At 43.2% G+C, this 21,059-nt stretch overlaps 1 protein-coding gene across 4 annotated transcripts in view; it reads left to right on the top strand.

Annotated features, from left to right (window-relative positions):
• The window catches only part of GRB7 (growth factor receptor bound protein 7), a 243,145-nt gene that overhangs the window by 137,457 nt on the left and 84,629 nt on the right, over window positions 1-21,059 (top strand). For all 4 annotated transcript variants that reach the window (XM_073608023.1, XM_073608026.1, XM_073608025.1 and 1 more), the window contains one exon: window positions 20,632-20,815. In XM_073608023.1, the coding sequence (XP_073464124.1) occupies window positions 20,632-20,815 (184 nt within the window). The remainder of the gene's footprint in view (window positions 1-20,631; window positions 20,816-21,059) is intronic.

Below are 21,059 nucleotides of genomic sequence, written 5' to 3'. Positions count from 1 at the left end.
CACCGCCTTCAGGCTTTCTAAGGGCGTGAATTTTTGATTTCACTCTTCACTGCCTATCACAGTTTCGGAGGCCATGGAATGCCCAGGTGGCACAAAACCCCCCCAAATGACCCCATTTTGGAAAGTAGACACCCCAAGCTATTTGCTGAGAGGTATAGTGAGTATTTTGCAGACCTCACTTTTTGTCACAAAGTTTTGAAAATTGAAAAAAGAAAAAAAAAAAATGTTTTTTCTTGTCTTTCTTCATTTTCAAAAACAAATGAGAGCTGCAAAATACTCACCATGCCTTTCAGCAAATAGCTTGGGGTGTCTACTTTCCAAAATGGGGTCATTTGGGGGGGTTTTGTGCCACCTGGGCATTCCATGGCCTCCGAAACTGTGATAGGCAGTAAAGAGTGAAATCAAAAATTTTCACCCTTAGAAATCCTGAAGGCAGTGATTGGTTTTCGGGGTCCAGTACGCGGCTAGGCTCCCAAAAAGTCCCACACATGTGGTATCCCCATACTCAGGAGAAGCAGCTAAATGTATTTTGGGGTGCAATTCCACATATGCCCATGGCCTGTGTGAGCAATATATCATTTAGTGACAACTTTATGAAAAAAAAAAAAAAAAAAAAAAAAAAGTGTCACTTTCCCGCAACTTGTGTCAAAATATAAAATATTCCATGGACTCAATATGCCTCTCAGCAAATAGCTTGGGGTGTCTACTTTCCAAAATGGGGTCATTTTGGGGGGTTTTGTGCCACCTGGGCATTCCATGGCCTCCGAAACTGTGATAGGCAGTGAAGAGTGAAAGCAAAAATTTACACCCTTAGAAATCCTGAAGGCGGTGATTGGTTTTCGGGGCCCCGTACGCGGCTAGGCTCCCAAAAAGTCCCACACATGTGGTATCCCCATACTCAGGAGAAGCAGCTAAATGTATTTTGGGGTGCAATTCCACATAGGCCCATGGCCTGTGTGAGCAATATATCATTTAGTGACGACTTTTTGTAAATATTTTTTTTTTTTTTTTTTTTGTCATTTTTCAATCACTTGGGACAAAAAAAATAAATATTCAATGGGTTCAACATGCCTCTCAGCAATTTCCTTGGGGTGTCTACTTTCCAAAATGGGGTCATTTGGGGGGGTTTTGTACTGCCCTGCCATTTTAGCACCTCAAGAAATGACATAGGCAGTCATAAACTAAAAGCTGTGTAAATTCCAGAAAATGTACCCTAGTTTGTAGACGCTATAACTTTTGCGCAAACCAATAAATATACGCTTATTGACATTTTTTTTACCAAAGACATGTGGCCGAATACATTTTGGCCTAAATGTATGACTAAAATTTAGTTTATTGGATTTTTTTTATAACAAAAAGTAGAAAATATCATTTTTTTTCAAAATTTTCGGTCTTTTTCCGTTTATAGCGCAAAAAATAAAAACCGCAGAGGTGATCAAATACCATCAAAAGAAAGCTCTATTTGTGGGAAGAAAAGGACGCAAATTTCGTTTGGGTACAGCATTGCATGACCGCGCAATTAGCAGTTAAAGCGACGCAGTGCCAAATTGGAAAAAGACCTCTGGTCCTTAGGCAGCATAATGGTCCGGGGCTCAAGTGGTTAATGTAGCTTTTAGCCCCATTGTAGCGGGACGATGTAGGAAGGTTAAACAGCAGGGATGCGTGATATACCATATTATATTTGTCCAGTAAGCACCCGATGGGACCGGGACGCGCTGGTGTTGTGGACGTAGCAGTTAAAGTGTGCACGTTTAAGCCTAGTTTTTCAGCTTCCCTTTTCCGCTCCCCCCTCCCAGCAACCTCCCCCACCCAGTCAGTGCCAGCCTGTATCAGTAACAGATTTTTCTTTATGTTTTTGCATCTAATAGCGTGATAAAAGAAGAGATAATAAAAGGGCAATAAATAAAATGAGACGGATTTCTGTGCACCCAGCCTGAGGTTCCCTTTCCTTAGAAAAAACAGAACAGAAAGTGTCGGACTTCCAATACATCTGCGGTATAACATGCTATGGGTAACGACTGAGCACCAGTTAAACGTGGGATATAGCACTGTCACACACAGGTCAACCGGAGCACGTGCAGTTGGATCTGGCTTTTTAGTTTCCCCCTCCTCCCCCCCTGATACGTATTCTCTCCAATTGGTCTCGGTGTGTATGCATGACAATGCTTTCCCCCCAAACCTAGACTTGACACTATATTGAAGGGTAACATATTTATATAGGAACGGGAGTTGTAATAGAATATGCTTTTGTGATCTCAATCTATACCCTACTTTCCTTAATTGGAGAAAAACAGAAATGATTATATTCTTTCTGGTTGTGTGATGTAACTCACTATATGCAACATCTGAACACCAGTGAAACAAAAGGTATGTCAGCACCATACGCTTAAACATTAAAACACTTACATTGAAATTTAACTTGTAGGTTTCCCCTCCCCCCTCCCTGCTTTGCATCTTCCCCAACTGATGCTAGCATTCACCCATAACAAAACTTTCTGTATAGTCTCGGCCCTGACGGCATATTGAGAAAAAAAATAATGAAAGTAAAGTACTTGAAGTAGGATGGTTGTCTGTGCCCCTCCAAACTTCTCTTTCCATGGAAGAAAAAACACAGAGAGGGCTAGCCTCTCTTCACTCAGGTGTGTAGTTGGAGTTTGCACATTATCAAGATTGGTGTTGTTGTGGTATTTTCTTCTTGGGCCGCCAGGTTCAGACTTGTATGGGGGCTGAGTACGCTGCACTCTGCTTGTGGACTGTAGGACTACAGTAGTCCAGAGCTCCATTGAGATGTAAAAAGTAATGAGTGTAGTTCGATCATTTAGGGATTTGTCCCAGGAAAGTTCCAGCATTGTGTATCAGAAATGTTCCGCAGAATACAAACTGGATCTAAGCCCACAAGAGGGGAGTATATGTAGATATTTGTGTAGGCACTGTGTCCCTCTACCCCTTGGGCTATTCTTCACAACGGTAACAACTGGCAAAGTAAATAGGGGTGGGTGTTCAGTGGAGAATAATAGTGGATTGTTGTTGCATCTGTGTCAGAGGTGTGCATGTGGAAGATTAACGCATGATTACATACTCACAGACACTTTAATCCGCCTTTTCCAGGTTGTTTCTGCGTTCCAACCAGGCCATCAGCTCAGTAGGATCTTCAAAAAAGGAAACTCGGCCGTCGCGTTCCACTCGGAGTCGCGCTGGAAACAGCATGGCATATTTCATGTTGAGGCTTCTAAGTTTGCGCTTTGCTTCCATGAAATTTTGTCTGCGTCGCTGCACCTCCGCCGAAAAGTCAGGGAACACCGCAATTTTAACGTTGCCTAGGGGGATGTTGCCCCTTTCCCTTGCAAGTCGCAGGGCAGCGTCTCTATCTCTGTAGTTGAGCATTTTGGCTATAAAAGTACGTGGTGGGGCTCCTTGTGGCGGCGGTCTGGCGGGCATGCGATGGGCTCTTTCAATTGCCAGCATGGGGGAGAAGGCCTCTCTACCATAGGTCTTGATGAGCAACTGCTCCAGGAAAAGCGTGGGATCCTTACCCTCAGCCCCCTCCGGCAGACCAATGAGGCGGAGGTTACATCTCCTGCTTCTATTCTCAAGGTCTTCTTGCCTGGAGAATAGTTGTTGGATTTGCTGCTTCATGTGGTGCACCTCCGTTCTCATTGGGGGAATGGTGTCTTCCATATCGCTGATGCGGGTTTCAGTTTCTTTAACGCGGTCTCGAAGTTTGTGGAAGTCTTGTCTGATCAAGGATATGTCTACCTTGACTTCTTCTATCTGTGAGGCAAGTGATGTTCTGCAGAGGTTTATTGCTTCCAGCAGCTTTTCTGTGTCTCCCGCTGTGCGCTCCTCGCCATGTGTATTGTCGCCATCATTTTCTGCCTGTTCCTCCCTGTCCTGACGGCGGTATTGGTCCAATTTAGATACGGCAGCTTTCTGAGATTTCGATGGCGACATGATTTTTTTTGCCCAGATATTAGGGTATCTGGGAAAGTGGGGACAGGAGTTAATCTTGTTGTGTCCGTATGTGGGGTATTACCCCTCCTCTCTCAGCGGTATTGGCAGACTGGAGCTATGCCCTGTGGGACACAGAGGGCCGAGCATGCAGCGGTGGGGGGGGAGAGCAGGACCGCAGGCTATGTTACAGTACAGGCAGAGGAGGTAGGTGTACCAAAATGGCCGCCGGTCTCAGCACAGGGATCCAGGCCGCAATCCAGGCCGTTTTCTCTGGGCCTTTGATAAGTATATAGGCTGGTAGTCAGGGGGATGAGTGCAATAGCGTTCTCCCAGGGGGTTATCCCGCAGCTAGGTACCTGTATGGTGCTGTAGGCTTCAGGCAGGGCCGCAGATGAGGAGGACCAAGATGGCCGCGACCTCCGGTGGTAGGCCGAAGCCGCGGTCTAAATTTAGTGAGCCGCCGGGCGGGAGATCGCCGCTCCGTTCGTGCCGTCACGCGCTCTCTCCCCACAAGAGCCGGATAGTTCTGTTCCAGGTGTCCCAGGGACACAATCCAGCCGATTTGCTGGTACAGGATACGCAGGATTGATGAGGATTAGGAGTGATAGACGGAGCTCTATATCAATACGTCCTACTCCATGCTGCGTCAGGCCACGCCCCCCGTTGATCCCCCTTTTAATGCATGCCAATATTCTGTTTGCTTTGTTAGCAGCAGCTTGGCATTGCATGCCATTGCTGAGCCTATCATCTATTAGGACCCCCAGGTCCTTTTCCATCCTAGATTCCTCCAGAGGTTCTCCCCCCAGTGTATAGATTGCATTCATATTTTTGCCACCCAAATGCACTATTTTACATTTTTCTACATTGAACCTCATTTGCCATGTAGTTGCCCACCCCATTAATTTGTTCAGATCTTTTTGCAAGATTTTCACATCCTGTGGAGAAGTTATTGCCCTGCTTAGCTTAGTATCATCCGCAAATACAGAGATTGAACTGTTTACCCCATCCTCCAGGTCATTTATGAACAAATTAAATAGAATTGGTCCCAGCACAGAACCCTGGGGGACCCCACTACCCACCCCTGACCATTCCAAGTACTCCCCATTTATCTCCACCCTCTGAACTTGCCCTTGTAGACATTTTTCAATCCATGTACTCACCCTATGGTCCATGCCAACGGACCTTATTTTGTACAGTAAACGTTTATGGGGAACTGTGTCAAATGATTTTGCAAAATCCAGATACACCACATCTATGGGCCTTCCTATATCTAGATGGCAACTCACCTCCTCATAGAAGTTTAATAGATTGGTTTGGCAAGAACGATTCTTCATGAATCCATGCTGATTACTGCTAATGATACCGTTCTCATTACTAAAATCTTGTATATAGTCCCTTATTATCCCCTCCAAGAGTTTACATACTATTAATGTTAGGCTAACTGGTCTGTAATTCCCAGTGATGTATTTTGGGTCCTTTTTAAATATTGGTGCTACATTGGCTTTTCTCCAATCATCTGGTACCATTCCAGTCAGTAGACTGTCAGGAAAAATTAGTAACAATGGTCTGGCAATTACTTGACTGAGTTCCCTAAGTACCCTCAGTTGCAAGCCATCTGGTCCCGGTGATTTATTAATGTCAAGTTTCCCAAGTCTAATTTTAATTCTGTCCTCTGTTAACCATGGAGGTGCTTCCTGTGATGTGTCATGAGGATAAACACTGCAGTTTTGGTTACTGAAGCCCCCCGATTCCCTTTTGAAGACTGAGGAGAAGAATAAATTCAATACCTTCGCCATCTCCCCATCCTTTGTAACCAGATGTCCATCCTCAATCTTTATGGGGCCAATATGGTCTGTCCTCCCTTTTTTACTGTTTACATACTTAAAGAATGTCTTTGGATTTTTTTTTGCTCTACTCCGCTATGTGACTTTCATGTTCTATCTTAGCCATCCTTATTGCACCCTTACATTTCTTGTTGCATTCTTTATAAAATCTGAATGCTGATGATGATCCCTCAACCTTGTATTTTTTGAAGGCCTTCTCCTTTGCTTTTATATGCATTTTTACATTGGAGTTAAGCCATCCGTGACATTTGTAGTAGTAGTAGTAGTAGTAGTAGTAGTGATTGTACAGAGAGGAGAGAAGGAAGAGAGCTGTGCAGTCAGCTGCTGGATGGGGGAACAGCCTGTGCAACTCTCTTCCTGCTCTCCTCCTGTCTCAATGGGGGAACATTAGTGATTGAGACAGGCTATCCAACCAGTCCAATCAATGTTCCTCCATCTTCTCTAGAGTGATCAGCCAGAAGGCGTCTGCCTATTGCCATAAACATTGTCACTAAATATGTCTCATTTCTATGGACTGTTTTATGTTCTTTGTGCAATCCAGTTAAAGAGCAGAGATTAGTTGCGAGAACACTGATACTCAGTGTTTCTACAGGTAATGTCTTCTATAGATATACTGTAGGTCAGCTGAGATTCTTCTGTAGAGTAAATTAAATATTTGTTTTAAATTATTTCAGTAGCTTAAAAAGGTCATGTTTTACCCATGCGTCATGTGTGGCAAGCCTTGCCTGAATGTCCCACTAAGAACAAGAAGCATGCCTTGTCTGAAATAGTACAGTGTGTAAAATTAAAAAATATTCTAACACAATGTAGGGCAAAGGGACAGACATTCGTACATTAGAGAAGTTAGCTGAGCTCTATTGGCAACAATAAAAAGGCTTACTGTCTATTGAGTCCCCAATGGTTGAGTCCCCAATGGTTGAGTCCCCAACAGTCAGCCACATGTAGATGCAATAAAAAAAATTAGCACTTTTGTGGGACTAATGCTCCTGGTCCATATGTCATTGTTGTCAGTGGTTGGACAGCAAAGGGAATTTACGAATACGGGAGCAGATGTGCATGGCAACCAATCTGTGTCTAGCTTTCATTTTCAAACCTTACTGAAAAAGCTCAAGATAGAAGCTGATTGGTTACACAGATTCTGTCTGCTTCAATGTTAGTAGGTTCCCCCAGCATGCTTCCAGCTGACTTCTAATGATATTAAAGCTACAGCAATCACCTGGCTGGAGCTTTTGCAGTAAGGAACTGTAAAGGCCGCCATACATGGCTCGAATTTTCATCTTATTTAGCATAACTGGGCCAAAATTTGAGCTGTGACTGCCCCTGTCAGCTCCACCTGGCTCAACAGAAGTTGATTATTCCTTCGACAAATTGTTAGCCGGATAATGCTGCATCCAATCAAATCCAGGCAGTGTTCAGGTACTCTGACAACCACTGGAGCTGGCTGTCAGAATACAATAGCCAGCAAGTAGAGATGTGTGATCCTCCATACTCACCTTTATATGGTGATCCAAGTCTGCAGCTGTATGGATTAAAAAAAGAGTGTGATTTAGGATAGAGATGAGTTCAAATGACATCTGAGCTCATTTCTATGGGCATTGGAGATTCATCCATCCACGCTGTTTAGAGTGGATGGAGGAATCTGTTAGATTTCTTTTGTTCAGCCTGTAAGTGTATGACTACCTGAAATCTGCACAGTCTACAACGCCCCAGTCTGTATAGGGCTTTCTGAGACCATCGTGCACGTGTTTTAGTACATTGATGCACATTGCATTAAGGCAGCCCTGTCATTTTAAATTGGCCTGCACACACAAAACGCCACACCTGCACTATTTTTAGCAGCACAGGACATCGCAGAATACAGATCATTCACACCTGTTGTGCGCTATACAACAGGTGCGATATTTCTTACTGTAGACGTGCTTGGCGTGCAATTACGAATCAATTGCAATGTGCACATACTGCACGTTACCTTGCACTTCAGCAATGTACATTAAAGCACGGGTTTTAATTCTCGCTATTGCATGCTCTTAAAATGAACCTGCTAAATGTAAAGTAAAATTGCAGTTCCGTATAGCACTGTAGAAATGTAGAAATCACTTATAACTTTTTAAATTCATACTGCCATTGCTGAAAAATTGAAATGATAAAATAAGAGGTTTTGGTGCCTATTTCAATCTTTATATAAAGCTGGAGTAGGGATCTCTAGACATTGCGCTTTGCTTGGGTAGTGAAGATTATCATTCAACATAGCTGTATTTATTATTACACCTTAAAGCGGAACTTCAGTCATTTTTTCATCTTTCCATTTATTAAATCTTCTGCCCTTGTTGTTTTAACTTTGGGTAGTAAAACATTTTTTTTCTGCCAGTAAATCCCTTATACAGCCCACTTCCTGTGTCTTGCCTAGGCTTATGTCATCATGCACAGCTCTCTCTCTCACTCTTGTGAGAATTTGCCAGGAAGGGAGGGAGATGAGTCATAAGAGGGCCAATGAGAGCTGCAGGGCTGGAGGTGTGCCTCTGTGTGTCTGTGTAAATCCAGGAAGTAAACAGGCAGCAGCTTCAGCTGCCCACAGTTAAAATGAATGCAGCCAGACTCAGTGGAGGGAGATTTCTGCAGCATATTTGGCAAGTGCAGAATCACAGTATATATAAAATAATATGCAAAATGGTTGGAGGGAAGCTTCAGAATGGCAAAGATGTTTTTGATACAAATTATGTGAGCAGACTGCAGTTGTTCTTTAAATAAAAGGGAATCTCACTTTGCTAATTCAGGGCAAAGTGACAGGTTCTCTTAATAGAGCTCTCCCTCTATTCACGGATACTTACCTTCCTCTCCACTGCTGATCTCAGTCTAACCCCTGTGTAAGCTTCATTTCGGTCAGTGTCGGAGCTTACACAGGGTTACTGACCTTCTCCTCTCTTTCACATGACAGTGTTAGGGACTGGTGATTGGCTGCATCCATGGAGGAAGGGGAGGTCACATGCTACTCCATATCCGGAAATACTGTATATTTCTCAGAGCAGGCAAATGGGAGATCCCATGGCTAGTGGGAAAGTCAGTGGGTGGGGAAGTTCCCTATCAAGAGAACCTGTCACTTTACCCTAAATGGGCAAAATTACATTTTCAATTAAAATGAATCCAATCACTGACAAATTCAGTGTGAACATGTTCCCCTAAAGCGTTACTAAACCCAAAACAGTAAAATCTGTGTGTATATGCAGTAAAGCATGCTTGTTATACTCACTGTGGTTCCTAAGGGGTTAATCCTCTGCATTGTGTAAAAAGGCTGCTTGATCCTGTCTTCCCTTCTTCCACTCTCTCCAATCTATCTCCTGATAGAACAGAGCCTAGGGGGGCACTCTGCATATTCTCAGTTTGGTGTGTATTGCTAGAGAGTTTTTTTTTTTCTTGGGGTGCATGTGATCAGCACAGGGCCAATCAGCACTGTCCAAACAGAGGGCCAGGGGTCCTGCAGCCTCATAGGACAGTCATAGTAGAATGAAAACTCCTCCTACACGCTTTAAACAGACACTCATAGAAGTTACAAGACTGCTATATACTGCTGATGAGAAAAGGTATTTAGCAGTTTATATTTACTAAAATAATTGCATTTCCATGTACTGTGGGAGACCAGATATAGTGAATGCAGGGTCCTGGGTTTAGTAACCCTTTAATTAGTATTAATACAGTGTATACTTTCTTAGTATAATTCATATTCAGGCTATTTATTTATTTTTTTGGCTACCATTTGCCTTTTGCTAGGAGCAGTAAATGGGGGTCAATAGAAATAATCAGCTTAGATGAACTGATCTAAACCTCTAAGGAATCGTGCAGGAATCTCACAGGATTGGCAAGGAAGAGGTTAATCAAGGGAGACAACTGCAGACACTTCAAGTTCCGCAAGAGAACCAAAAAATGCAAACTGTCTAGTTTCCTTTGTGTGGGAATCGTGAGAGCATTTGGGTCACATACCTGAATTAACCTCTTTTGTACTGAAATCTAAGTCAAAGAATTGCACCTTTCAAATCTTTTATTGCTGTTATCCAAAAGTTAAAATATGTAGCCACATATTTTTTTTTGTGCGTCAATCTCCTAAATCCATTTCAGATGCGTTTCAGCAGTTGGGGCCAATCATTGTCCACCAGTAGTGAGATTGTGCTTCTGAGAACCCATGGCAGGGGGCCTTGGAATTCACCAAAGGTAGAGGAGGTCAGTGAGTAGCTAATAGCACCCGCTCCTTCCAGTATGATCATTTGATCAAATTGGATTGCCATAGAGCCATGTTAGCTTTTAACAACAGGGGGGAAGTTGAAAATGAAGCAGTTGGTTGGATCTTTTTAATTTGGGTTGTAGCTTGTGACTGGGAGAGCCATCTACACTTTCACATGAGTGGCGGCCCATCTATAGGGGGCACATGGGTGCCACCCCCCCAAGGCAGTCACAAAAAAAAACATTTTAAAAAGGTCCCTTTAAAAAAAAAAAATAGAAAAAAATGTCCTTTAAGTGCACTGTGTTCGGGCTCCGGACACAGTGCACTATGGGAAGCGCCACGTCTATGCAATCACGTGATTGCAGACAAGACGCTTCATTTGCGGGTTTTGAATTGCCGTGCGGTGCAATTCATCGTGCCGGACAACTTCCGCCTGGCTGGGTGCTTTGTTCTCCAAGTTCTAAGACGTCACTTCTGGTTTCCCTGTGCGGTAATAAAAACTTGAAGTGACGTCAGCCGCTCAGTGGAATGCATGGCCCGAGCGGAGGAAGCATGCGGAGCAGACTCCTCCACCGCCGCTGCTTCCTGCTGCCCACTGAAGGAAACATAGCAGGAGGAGAGGACACCACAGCTTGGTAAGTGAACTGCCTTCTGACACTTGTGTGTCTCCTTGCAACGCTGCCAGCTTTCTCCCTCTGGCAGCTCTGCAGGGGGATCAGTTCTACATACTGGCAATTGGCAAAGTGTCTCGATCTGAGGCTGCATTTGATCGGACACAGTGAGGCTGCATTTGATGGGCACAGTGGCTACATTCAATGCTGCACAGTGGCTGGATTTGATGGGGCACAGTGGCTGCATAAGATGGGCACAGTGGCTGCATAAAATGGGCCACAGTAGCTGTATTTGATGGGGCACAGTGGCAGCATTTGATGGCACAGTGGGAGCATTTGATATGACACAGTGGCTGCGTTTGATGGGCACAGTGGCTGCGTTTGATGGCACAGTGGCTGCATTTGATGGGCACAGTGGCTGCGTTTGATGGCATAGTGGCTGCGTTTGATGGTACAGTGAGGCTGCAATTGATGGGGTTTTTTTGAGCACCAGCTGCCACTGCTTCAGATGTTTGTTTTTTTTGCTTTATCCATTACAGCATTTCAGAAAAATATAATGGACAGCCAATACAATTATTATTCAGGTTGTAATTATGACTTTAAACTAAATTGAAAAAAAACAGTACTAAATGGAAACAAATCATTGTGTTTGTGACAAATTCAATGAAAGTATTTTCAAACAAAAAGAAAATTGAGTAAAAATAATGTATGCAAAGCCAACACACGTAGTGGGTACCTTTCAAAAATTGTACCTGCTACTTCCCCCACCCTTAAAAAATAAAAAAAATCCAAATATGGAAGAGGAAAGGGGGAAGTTCACCCTTTTGGGTGAAGTTGTGCTTTAAGTATGAAGCTCCATAGGCAGCCAGATCTTGCATGATTAGGCCCTGGATCAAGTACCTTTAGACATCCTTCAAACGGCTTAAAGAGATGTATGGCTTTAATTAATAAACAAACATATGTACTCACCTAGATGGCCGCAGCCCTGTTTCTAGCTGCAGCTAGAAAAAGGTTGCAGGAAAGAAATTTGCACCGTGTATGTCCTGCCTTAGATTGAGAACTGAGCTATCAAAGACCACTGATCTCTCAGTTCTAGTCTTCAGCCTGCAGATAGGCTCTCTGCTCTGCCCCTCCAGCTCTCACTGGAGTGCTGGGCTGTGGAGATGGCAGGAGCATCTGGCTCAGGCTATCAGTGGTGCACTGAGAGGCTATGCCAGCTGCTGGTCTGGCCATCTGGGTGGCTCCCAACTGTCGGGATCTTTCCTGAGGCTGGACTGGCTCAGTGACGTCAGCCTGCAACAAGCTTTAGCTCGCTGTCGCCTGAAAACAGAATGAACTGCACTCCTGTGATCCATAGCTGTAGTGCAGCCAAAATAGATTTGGGTATACTTCCCCTTTAAGCTGACCATACACTAAGGGACCTTTCACATGATCATTTTGTCGGTTTTTCAGACAGATCCAGACTGGAGCATATTATTTGTCTATGAGCAGATGGACGTTAACATATGTACATGTATTTATATCTGCTTACATCCATGTCCGTTTATGTCCGCAGAAAAAATGGAAAAGGTTTGGATCCTGTTTTGTTCTTGCAGACATAAACTGATGTACTGCATGTTGGGGTACATGTATGTTCTAAAAGCAAGTGAACCCTCGTATGATATCCTGATTAGAGTGCTCCCCAAAAACCCATTCAGATCTGGAGATCATTCCGACAAGAAATTATGACACACACAAGGCATGCAATTCAAAATGATCCCATCTTTTACTTCCTTATTTTCACTTATATAACCAACATCACATCACAACAAAAGTCCAACCCCTTCATTAATATATGCTAAATTTACAGACATTACGTATACATCAGATGTTTAAAAAACACCTAAAAATAATACATGATTTCTTCATACAGAAACTATCAACAAGCAAAAACCTTCATGCGTCATTTCGGGGAAATCATGTTATTTACAAGGATTTGAAACTAACTTTTGATAGACGTCACATATACATATTATTCTAAGATGGATACATATTCTTATAGCTAAAATAAAGGACAGCAAGCTAAAATATCCCTACACTGCAAATGGATGTAAAAGAATGGTGTCCATGTACATTTCTTTTGGGCAAGAAACAGCTAAAAATAACATATTAAAAATGGATGTAAATTGATGTAAACTGAACTGAAGTAAGTATAATGGCTCTTGCACACAGCCCGGCTGAGCTAGTTCAGCATAATTACAGCTGTATTTTCTCTGCCCTGGTGCTGTACTTCTATATACGACAGTACTTTTATAACCACAAGTACAGAGTACAGACATACAGTATCTCACAAAAGTGAGTACACCCCCCACATTTTTGCAAATATTTTAATATATCTTTTCATGTGACAACTCTAAAGAAATTACACTTTGCTACAATGTAAAGTAGTGAGTGTACAGCTTGTATAACAGTGTAAATTTGCTGTCCCCTCAAAATAAATCAACACACAGCTATTAATGTCTAAAATGCTGGCAACAAAAGTGAGTACACCCCTATGTGAAAATGTCCAAATTGGGCCCAAAGTGTCAATATTTTGTGTGGCCACCATTATTTTCCAGCACTGCCTTAACTCTCTTGGGCATGGAGGTCACCAGAGCTTCTCAGGTTGTCACTGGAGTCCTCTTCCACTCCTCCATGACGACATCACAGAGCTGGTGGATGTTAGAGACCTTGCGCTCCTCCACCTTCCATTTGAAGATGCCCCACAGATGCTCAATAGGGTTTAGGTCTGGAGACATGCTTGGCCAGTCCATCACCTTTACCCTCAGCTTCTTTAGAAAGGCAGTAGTCGTTTTGGAGTTGTGTTTGGGGTCGTTATGTTGGAATACTGCCCTGCAGCCCAATCTCCGCAGGGAGGGGATCATGCTCTGCTTCAATATGTCACAGTTGGCATTCATGGTTCCCTCAATGAACTGTAGCTCCCCAGTGCTGGCAGCACTCATGCAGCCCCAGACGATGACACTTCCACCACCATGCTTGACTGTATGTAAGACACACTTGTCTTTGTACTCCTCACCTGGTTGCCGCCACATACACACTTGACACCATCTGAACCAAATAGGTTTATCTTGGTCTCATCAGACCACAGGACATGGTTCCAGTAATCCATGTCCTTAGTCTGCTTGTCTTCAGCAAACTGTTTGCAGGCTTTCCTGTGCATCATCTTTAAAAGAGGCTTCCTTCTGGGATGACAGCCATGCAGACCAATTTGATGCAGTGTTCGGCATATGGTCTGAGCACTGACAGGCTGACCCCCCACCCCTTCAACCTCTGCAACAATGCTGGCTGCACTCATACATCTATTTCCCAAAGACAACCTCTAGATATGACGCTGAGCATGTGCACTCAACCAGTGGGCGCACGCTTTTCCCTCCATACACCGGGCAGCAGGTAACCACTGACACTGTTCGTATAAGTACCGCCTACTCGATCTGACAGCCTAGGTCGAAAAACAAACATGTCATACTTACCTCCACTGTGCAGCTCGTTTTGCACAGAGTGGCCCCGAACACCGTCTTCTGGGGTCCCTCGGCGGCTCTCGCGGCTCTTCCCTACATCAGGTAAGCTCCTAGGAGAAGCACTCTCCCGGGGGTCCATAGCCGCCGAATGTATGACTCGGCCCCACCCCCCAGCGGCCGCATCATTGAATTTGCTATCAATCTATCCAATCAAGACCTGAGAACCCCAGGCAGAGGGACAGTGTGTTCCAGGGCTCAGGTAAATAAAATGGGGGGGGCGGGGGGGCCGGTCACTGCCAGGTGTTTTTTCATAGGATGCATTAAGATGAAAAAACACAAGGGTTTACACCCCCTTTAAACACCGGAACAGTGATAAATTCCCTTTGCTGAGGGCAGGCAAACCATAGGCAATGAATGGGGGGCAATAGGGCAAAAAAATATAGAAAAAAAAGGGGGGGGGGGTTGGGGCGCAGCATGGCAAATGACATAGAGAATATACATAACTTAAAATGCAGAGTACTAATACAGAATGTGGATGAGCAACAAATGGGATGCAGAATGGCAGTTGACATTGTAATCTATTATGTTTTGTAATTACTGTAGTTATTGTATTTGTTCTTAACTATGTTTTGTTTTATGCAATGCTTTTGTCTTTAACATAAATCCCCCGAAGAAGCCCTGGGTGGCGAAACATGTCGGGATAATCACCCTGTTGTCACCTTGATTGACTAGATTCCAACATTCTTGAAGACAAGATGTTTGCATGCACTCGTGTACCAAAAGCATAATCAATCTTTTAATTATGTGTTGTATGTAATAATAAAATCTTTGTTATATTTTTATAGATATCCTAGTATTTGTATTTACTGTTTGCTAGCACCCTCAAAAATCCCCCTAAAAAACCCTTGTCTATACCCCTATTTCGGGGATGTTGGTGCCTGTTTGACATTGTCACCTACCCATATTACTATCCCTTTCATGTACTCACTTTTGTTGCCAGCGGTTTAGACATTAATGGCTGTGTGTTGAGTTATTTTGAGGGGACAGCAAATTTACACTGTTATACAAGCATTACACTCACTACTTTACATTGTAGCAAAGTGTCATTTCTTCAGTGTAGTCACATGAAAAGATATAATAAAATATTTACAAAAATGTGAGGGGTGTATTCACTTTTGTGAGGTACTGTACATATCAAAACATATATATAATAGCACTGCCTTATACATGAGTACAGTGTCGCAGAGCCATTCATGGTAATGACAGGTTGAACGCTGCACCTGCGCAGTTATGGTAAATGGGTTCAGCCAGCCTGCACGTGAGAATCCTAAAGTTGCATAAAAGGATTCCGTTTTCAGCTTTCATGTGTTTTTTTTTTTAATCAGTATTTGTGGCAATACTGATGACACTCATATGAAAAAACTCTTTAATAGATTTCTTTTGTTCAGTCTGTGGGCTGCAGAAAGAAGTCTAATGCCCCGTACACACGGTCGGACTTTGTTCGGACATTCCGACAACAAAATCCTAGGATTTTTTCCGACGGATGTTGACTCAAACTTGTCTTGCATACACACGGTCACACAAAGTTGTCAGAAAATCCGATCGTTCTAAACGCGGTGACGTAAAACACGTACGTCGGGACTATAAACGGGGCAGTGGCCAATAGCTTTCATCTCTTTATTTATTCTGAGCATGCGTGGCACTTTGTCCGTCGGATTTGTGTACACACGATCGGAATTTCCGACAACGGATTTTGTTGTCGGAAAATTTTATCTCCTGCTCTCCAACTTTGTGTGTCGGAAAATCCGATGGAAAATGTCCGATGGAGCCCACACACGGTCGGAATTTCCGACAACACGCTCCGGTCGGACATTTTCCATTGGAAAATCCGACCGTGTGTACGGGGCATAACACATTCCTCCATTCACACGAAAGCATGGATGGACAAATCCCCCCCCCCAGAGCCAGATGTCAGAATACCTGAACAGTGCCTGCAACTTGATTGGCTGCAGGTGATCTTTGGCTGACAACTGGCTGAAGGAGTCTAGCTCCTTCAACAAAAGTCGATAAAGTAATCGACTGTTGTCAAGCCGACAGGGCCACCTTCTGTTAGAATTTTAGCCGATTTCTCTAAATTGGCTGAATGTATGGCTAGCTTAAAAGAGAACTATGTTTTTGTTTTTGTTTTTTAATTCATACTTACCTAGGTGGATGCAGCATCGGTTTGATGCTGCATCTGTCCCCCGCTGGCTCTAACACTGAGAACCGAGCGATCAAACCCCGCTGATCACTCAGTTCTCAGAGCTCCCTTAACAGATTGCTGGTGACTGTCAGTCACCTCTGTCTACTCTGCCCCTACATGCTCACTGGAGCGCTGGGCTGTGGAGGGGGTTCAGGAGCGGCTGGTTCAGGCTCTCAGCGGCTCACTAAGAGGCTGAGATGAGTGCCAGCCCAGGCATATCACTCCTGTGATCCAGAGGAGAAGTATAGCCACATGAGGTTTGGCTGTACGTCTCCTTTAAGGCAGGAGGGTGTAGGAGATATTTAAATAGTAACAGAACTTTTGTTGGGGGGGGAGAAAAAAAAGCAATTCCCTCTAGGAGATCTATGTACATTGAAAGCATTTTAACAAACTTTGTAGCAGATTCCTACCTTTTGTTGCTCTGGAGAAATAGCGAGTCAATGAGCTGATCACAGATCGGAGTAAGAGGCCGATCCAGGTCCCTTACCACGTGATCATCTGTCAGCCAATGACAGCTGATCACGTGATGTAAACAGAGCCGGTAATCTTCTTTTTTTTTTTCTCACGCTGCCAGGGTGAGGAGAAAAAAAAAACTAGATTACTGACTGGAGTGAATGGGACATCGGTCCCACGTACTCCAGACCCACTGCTGCTAAACAGTGCCCACCAGTGCCACCTACCAGTGCATATCAGCACTGCAAAGCAGTGCCACCTACCAGTGCCACCTATCAATGTCCATCAGTGCCCCATGATCAGTGCCACCTATCAGTGTCCTCTACCAGTGCCCATCATTGCCACCAATCAGTTCCCTTCAGTGCCCATTAGTGCCACCTATTAGTGCAACCTCATCAGTGCCCACCAGTGCAGCCCATCAGTGCCCATCCGTGCACATCAATGAAGGAAAAAAATTACCTGTTTGCAAAATTTTATAACAAACTATTAAAACTGTTTTTGTTTTTTTCTTCAAAGTTTTCATTTTTTTTTTTTTTTTTTTTTTTTTTTTAGCAAAAAATAAAAATCCCATTGGTGATCAAATACGACCAAAAGAAAACTCTATTTTTGTGAAAAAAATTATAACAATTTAATATGGTTACAGTGTAGCATGACAGCGCAATTGCCATTCAAAGTGCGACAGCGCTAAAAGCTGCAAATTGGTCTGGGCAGGAGGGGGAATTAAGTGCCCAGTAAGCAAGTGGTTAAATTACAACATTGCTTGATTATCAGTTGTATATGCTATATTATATTTTTTTTTTCTATTTTTTTTTTTTTTCATTAAAGTGGAGTTACCATTTAAGAAGGAGAAAGGGTCATTCAAATTGACATCATGTATCAACAACAGAAATATATTGGGCAAATTGACCTTTCTTAGGAGTATTAAACATCAATGTCAAAACTTGCCAGTCTTTTGTTCATGTACCATATTGAACTTGTAGTTCCGCAACACACAGACTTGTTGGACTGTTGTAGTACAGAGTACGATATCATTGTATACTCCTTAGTAAATCATATTTAACTCTTATACATAGTAGAAACTTGAGACAAAAAATTGCCTTTCCTACATGTAGCCAAGCTGTGTTGAGCTTCTAAGTCCTGCACGCTGTAGCTGAAGGTGTTAATGGAGCAGTAGATATGAGTGCATTGCCTGCCTCCCTCCGAGTTACTTTTTAAACCCAGAAGGAGGGGCGAGTTAGGTGCAGGTCAAAGCCTGGAAGGAAAATTAGCTGAAGAAGCAGAATCCATGCCAACAGCGAAAGCCAAACATCAACCTGGCAGCTTAAAGGTGCAACCCATAATTGGCAAGTGTCCATCTGTTACATCAAGCCTCAACACAGCACCACATTACGAATTTCCAGATATAGTCCTAGGCTTTTCAGATTTCTTTTGGAATAGCTTTCCCCTACAAACAGGGACCAACTTCATTATGAAATGCCTGTTATACCGTGCATGGAATGTATGTTATAGTAAGTGCTTGCTATCAATTCACAAAGGAAAATTATTTTATTGGTTAAAACTTTAATACATATATATTGCAGTAATCACCGACAACAGAAACAGAGGTAGAGTTCACTTTCATTTAACTGAACAAGGTGATACAGAAAGATAAGCCAGCAAAATCATCAGACATATTGATTATTGATCTTATTTTGTATGCATGGGATATTGAGGAATTTGCTTAGAATTTGCATTCCAACCTTTGCATTTAAAGCTGACTGGGGTTTCGTACACTTCCACATGCCATCAAGAAAAAAATGGCTTTGCATACATTATAACACATTGTCTGTGCAGTGTAAAATAAAAGGCAAAAATTCAGAGCGATAGTGAGAATCCTCTATAAGGGCTGCAGGAGCAGACACCGGAACTGCAAGAGGTATAAGAAGGCTGTGGTTGTCAACCTATAATTGATTTTCGGTTTTGGGTGGTCTGACCCTGTAACTTGAACATATTCTCCATTTTTAACTTTAAAAAGGAACTTAACCCCCCTCCCAATCCCCTCTTCTTACTGGGGTTCATCACAAAAAGCATACTTACACACCCTGTGGTGTTCTGTAGGGACCTGCTGCTCCTCTACTGCACACCCAGCATTACATGATGATGCATTACATGGGATGCATGATGTAGGTATCCCAGGAGGCCTCGTGGTACTCTGCAGCACATACAAGCAGAAAATCATCAGGAATTGCTGTCTTTTCCTGGTTCTTGAAGTCAGCCCCATGATATCATACATGTGCCCGTTGCATGAACCAGGAAGAGACAGCCACTGCCCTGGTGATGCACAGTGGTGTGTTCATTGTGGAGTACCCTGAGGCCTCCTGGGATGTATGACGTAGCTATCCAAGGACATACAATCCAATGAGAGTGCCATACTTTCTAAGCCGTAAATCACAGTGGAGTTTTATTTGGTATTGCCTCATCACTTAAGGCCTCTTTCACATGGGACAGATTCAGTTCCGATCCACAGTGGGATCTCTGAGCTGATCCCCTGCTGATCGAAGCAGAGGGGGCGGATGGCAGATTGTTGTCCACTCTGCAGATCTGCTCTGTGGGCGGCTGGGAGTAAATAGACTCCACTGTCCCTTTACACCCTCAGATCCATTCCACCTAAACAGAAGTGGGCTTGATTGGACCCAGAGGAAGGTGGGTGTAAACGACGCAAGTCAGTCTATGCCTGTCTGTCCATAGGGATGAATAGACCTTCCGATTAGGTCTGCCTGAAAAACTAAAACGCAGATCTGATTGTAACGCCTGTCAGAAAGGGGCCTAAGTACAGTCAGAATTTTTAAGCCTTGATGAATGGAGGGTGTATTTGGCCCCTGAACGTGTTGGTGTTGGATCAATTCTGCTATAAATCAATTTTATCACTACCTTGGAAGTTTGTTGCTCTCATTGAATTGTAAGTGTTTGATCCCTCAAGTCTGGGTCCTTTCCCTTTCTCCCATTTCATGGAGTGCTGTCGCATAGTGTGCCCAGTGACCCTTAGAAAGTCCAAATCCAGCACCCAATTTGTTCTTGTGTTCGGTAGATATTCAAGGAGGCTGTGGGCAACAGGCAGGGCATTCTCGTCTAGGCTGGAATCCAAAAAGTGTGGAGATGTGTTCACAGAAAAAGGTATATGAAAAAATAAAAAATGCAATGGCTTAAGAGGAGGAGGTAAGGGCGAAATCCAAGGAAGATCTGCTTTAAAAATAGCAGGATGCCTGCTATTACTTATTGTCCTTCTCTGATTTAGTCTCACTTTGATACTGGAAACCTGACTTTACCTGACCTCCGGACTAAGCCATTCCCAACTGCCGCACCTTGTTCTGTTAGAGTACCCTTACTGGCTATTGAGGTAGTTTTATTGGACAATGGGATACCAGTTGTCGAGGGCTTAAAAAATCTAGACCATAACAAAGTGAAACTCAATCAGAGAGATACACGGAAGAGGGTTTTTTGGCTGAAACCAGTAATAGAAGACATTGGGTGGCTTTTAAAAGTTTGAATTAGGTACAGGTTCACTTTAATTGTAAGTTTAATTGTAATATTTCTATAGCTCTCTAGCAAGAGTCTAGGTGTAACCTGGTTTATATTTATTATATGTCATGAAATATTCCACCTTTACTGAGTCAGATTACGTGCTTCAACAGTAATATTAAAGTTGTGGTAATTGATTGACCACTAGAGACAACAAAGACAAGATAGAAACAAGACAGAAACCAAAGTTAAAGACATGACAAGTAGTTTTGCCCTTAGTTGTGAGGTCTTCCAATACAAATGAATATTCTCTTTTCTCCAGGAGGCAGCATGGACTTGGAGGCGTTGGAGAGTAGTCATAGTCCTGCGCCGGACAATCCGTACGAGCGAGAAGGCTACACGTCTCGAGGTCTCACAACTCTTAAAGGGCACCCAGACAAGTCAGACCTGCTGTCATCAGATGTGAAGAGGTCACAACCCCTGTTAATACAGAGCGGCAAGTGGGGGTAAGTCGTAATAGAGACAGCTGAAAAATAATTCTGCCAATAATCACGCATGCTTAGTATGCATTAACACAAATCTTATCTAAGCCCTTCTATTTTACTTAACCACTCCTTTTTATATACAGAAGATTTTTTTTTTTTTGCATTTATGGAAGAATTTTGTTGCATTTTATGGGCTTTATATTATATTATTGTATTTCTATTTTGTAGCGAAAATTATATTTTCTATTATAGAAATATCATTTTC

This window comes from Aquarana catesbeiana, linkage group LG12 (genome assembly GCF_042186555.1).
Source record: "Aquarana catesbeiana isolate 2022-GZ linkage group LG12, ASM4218655v1, whole genome shotgun sequence".
Classification (NCBI taxonomy): Eukaryota; Metazoa; Chordata; class Amphibia; order Anura; family Ranidae; genus Aquarana; species Aquarana catesbeiana.
This window is presented reverse-complemented; position numbering and strand designations above follow the sequence as displayed.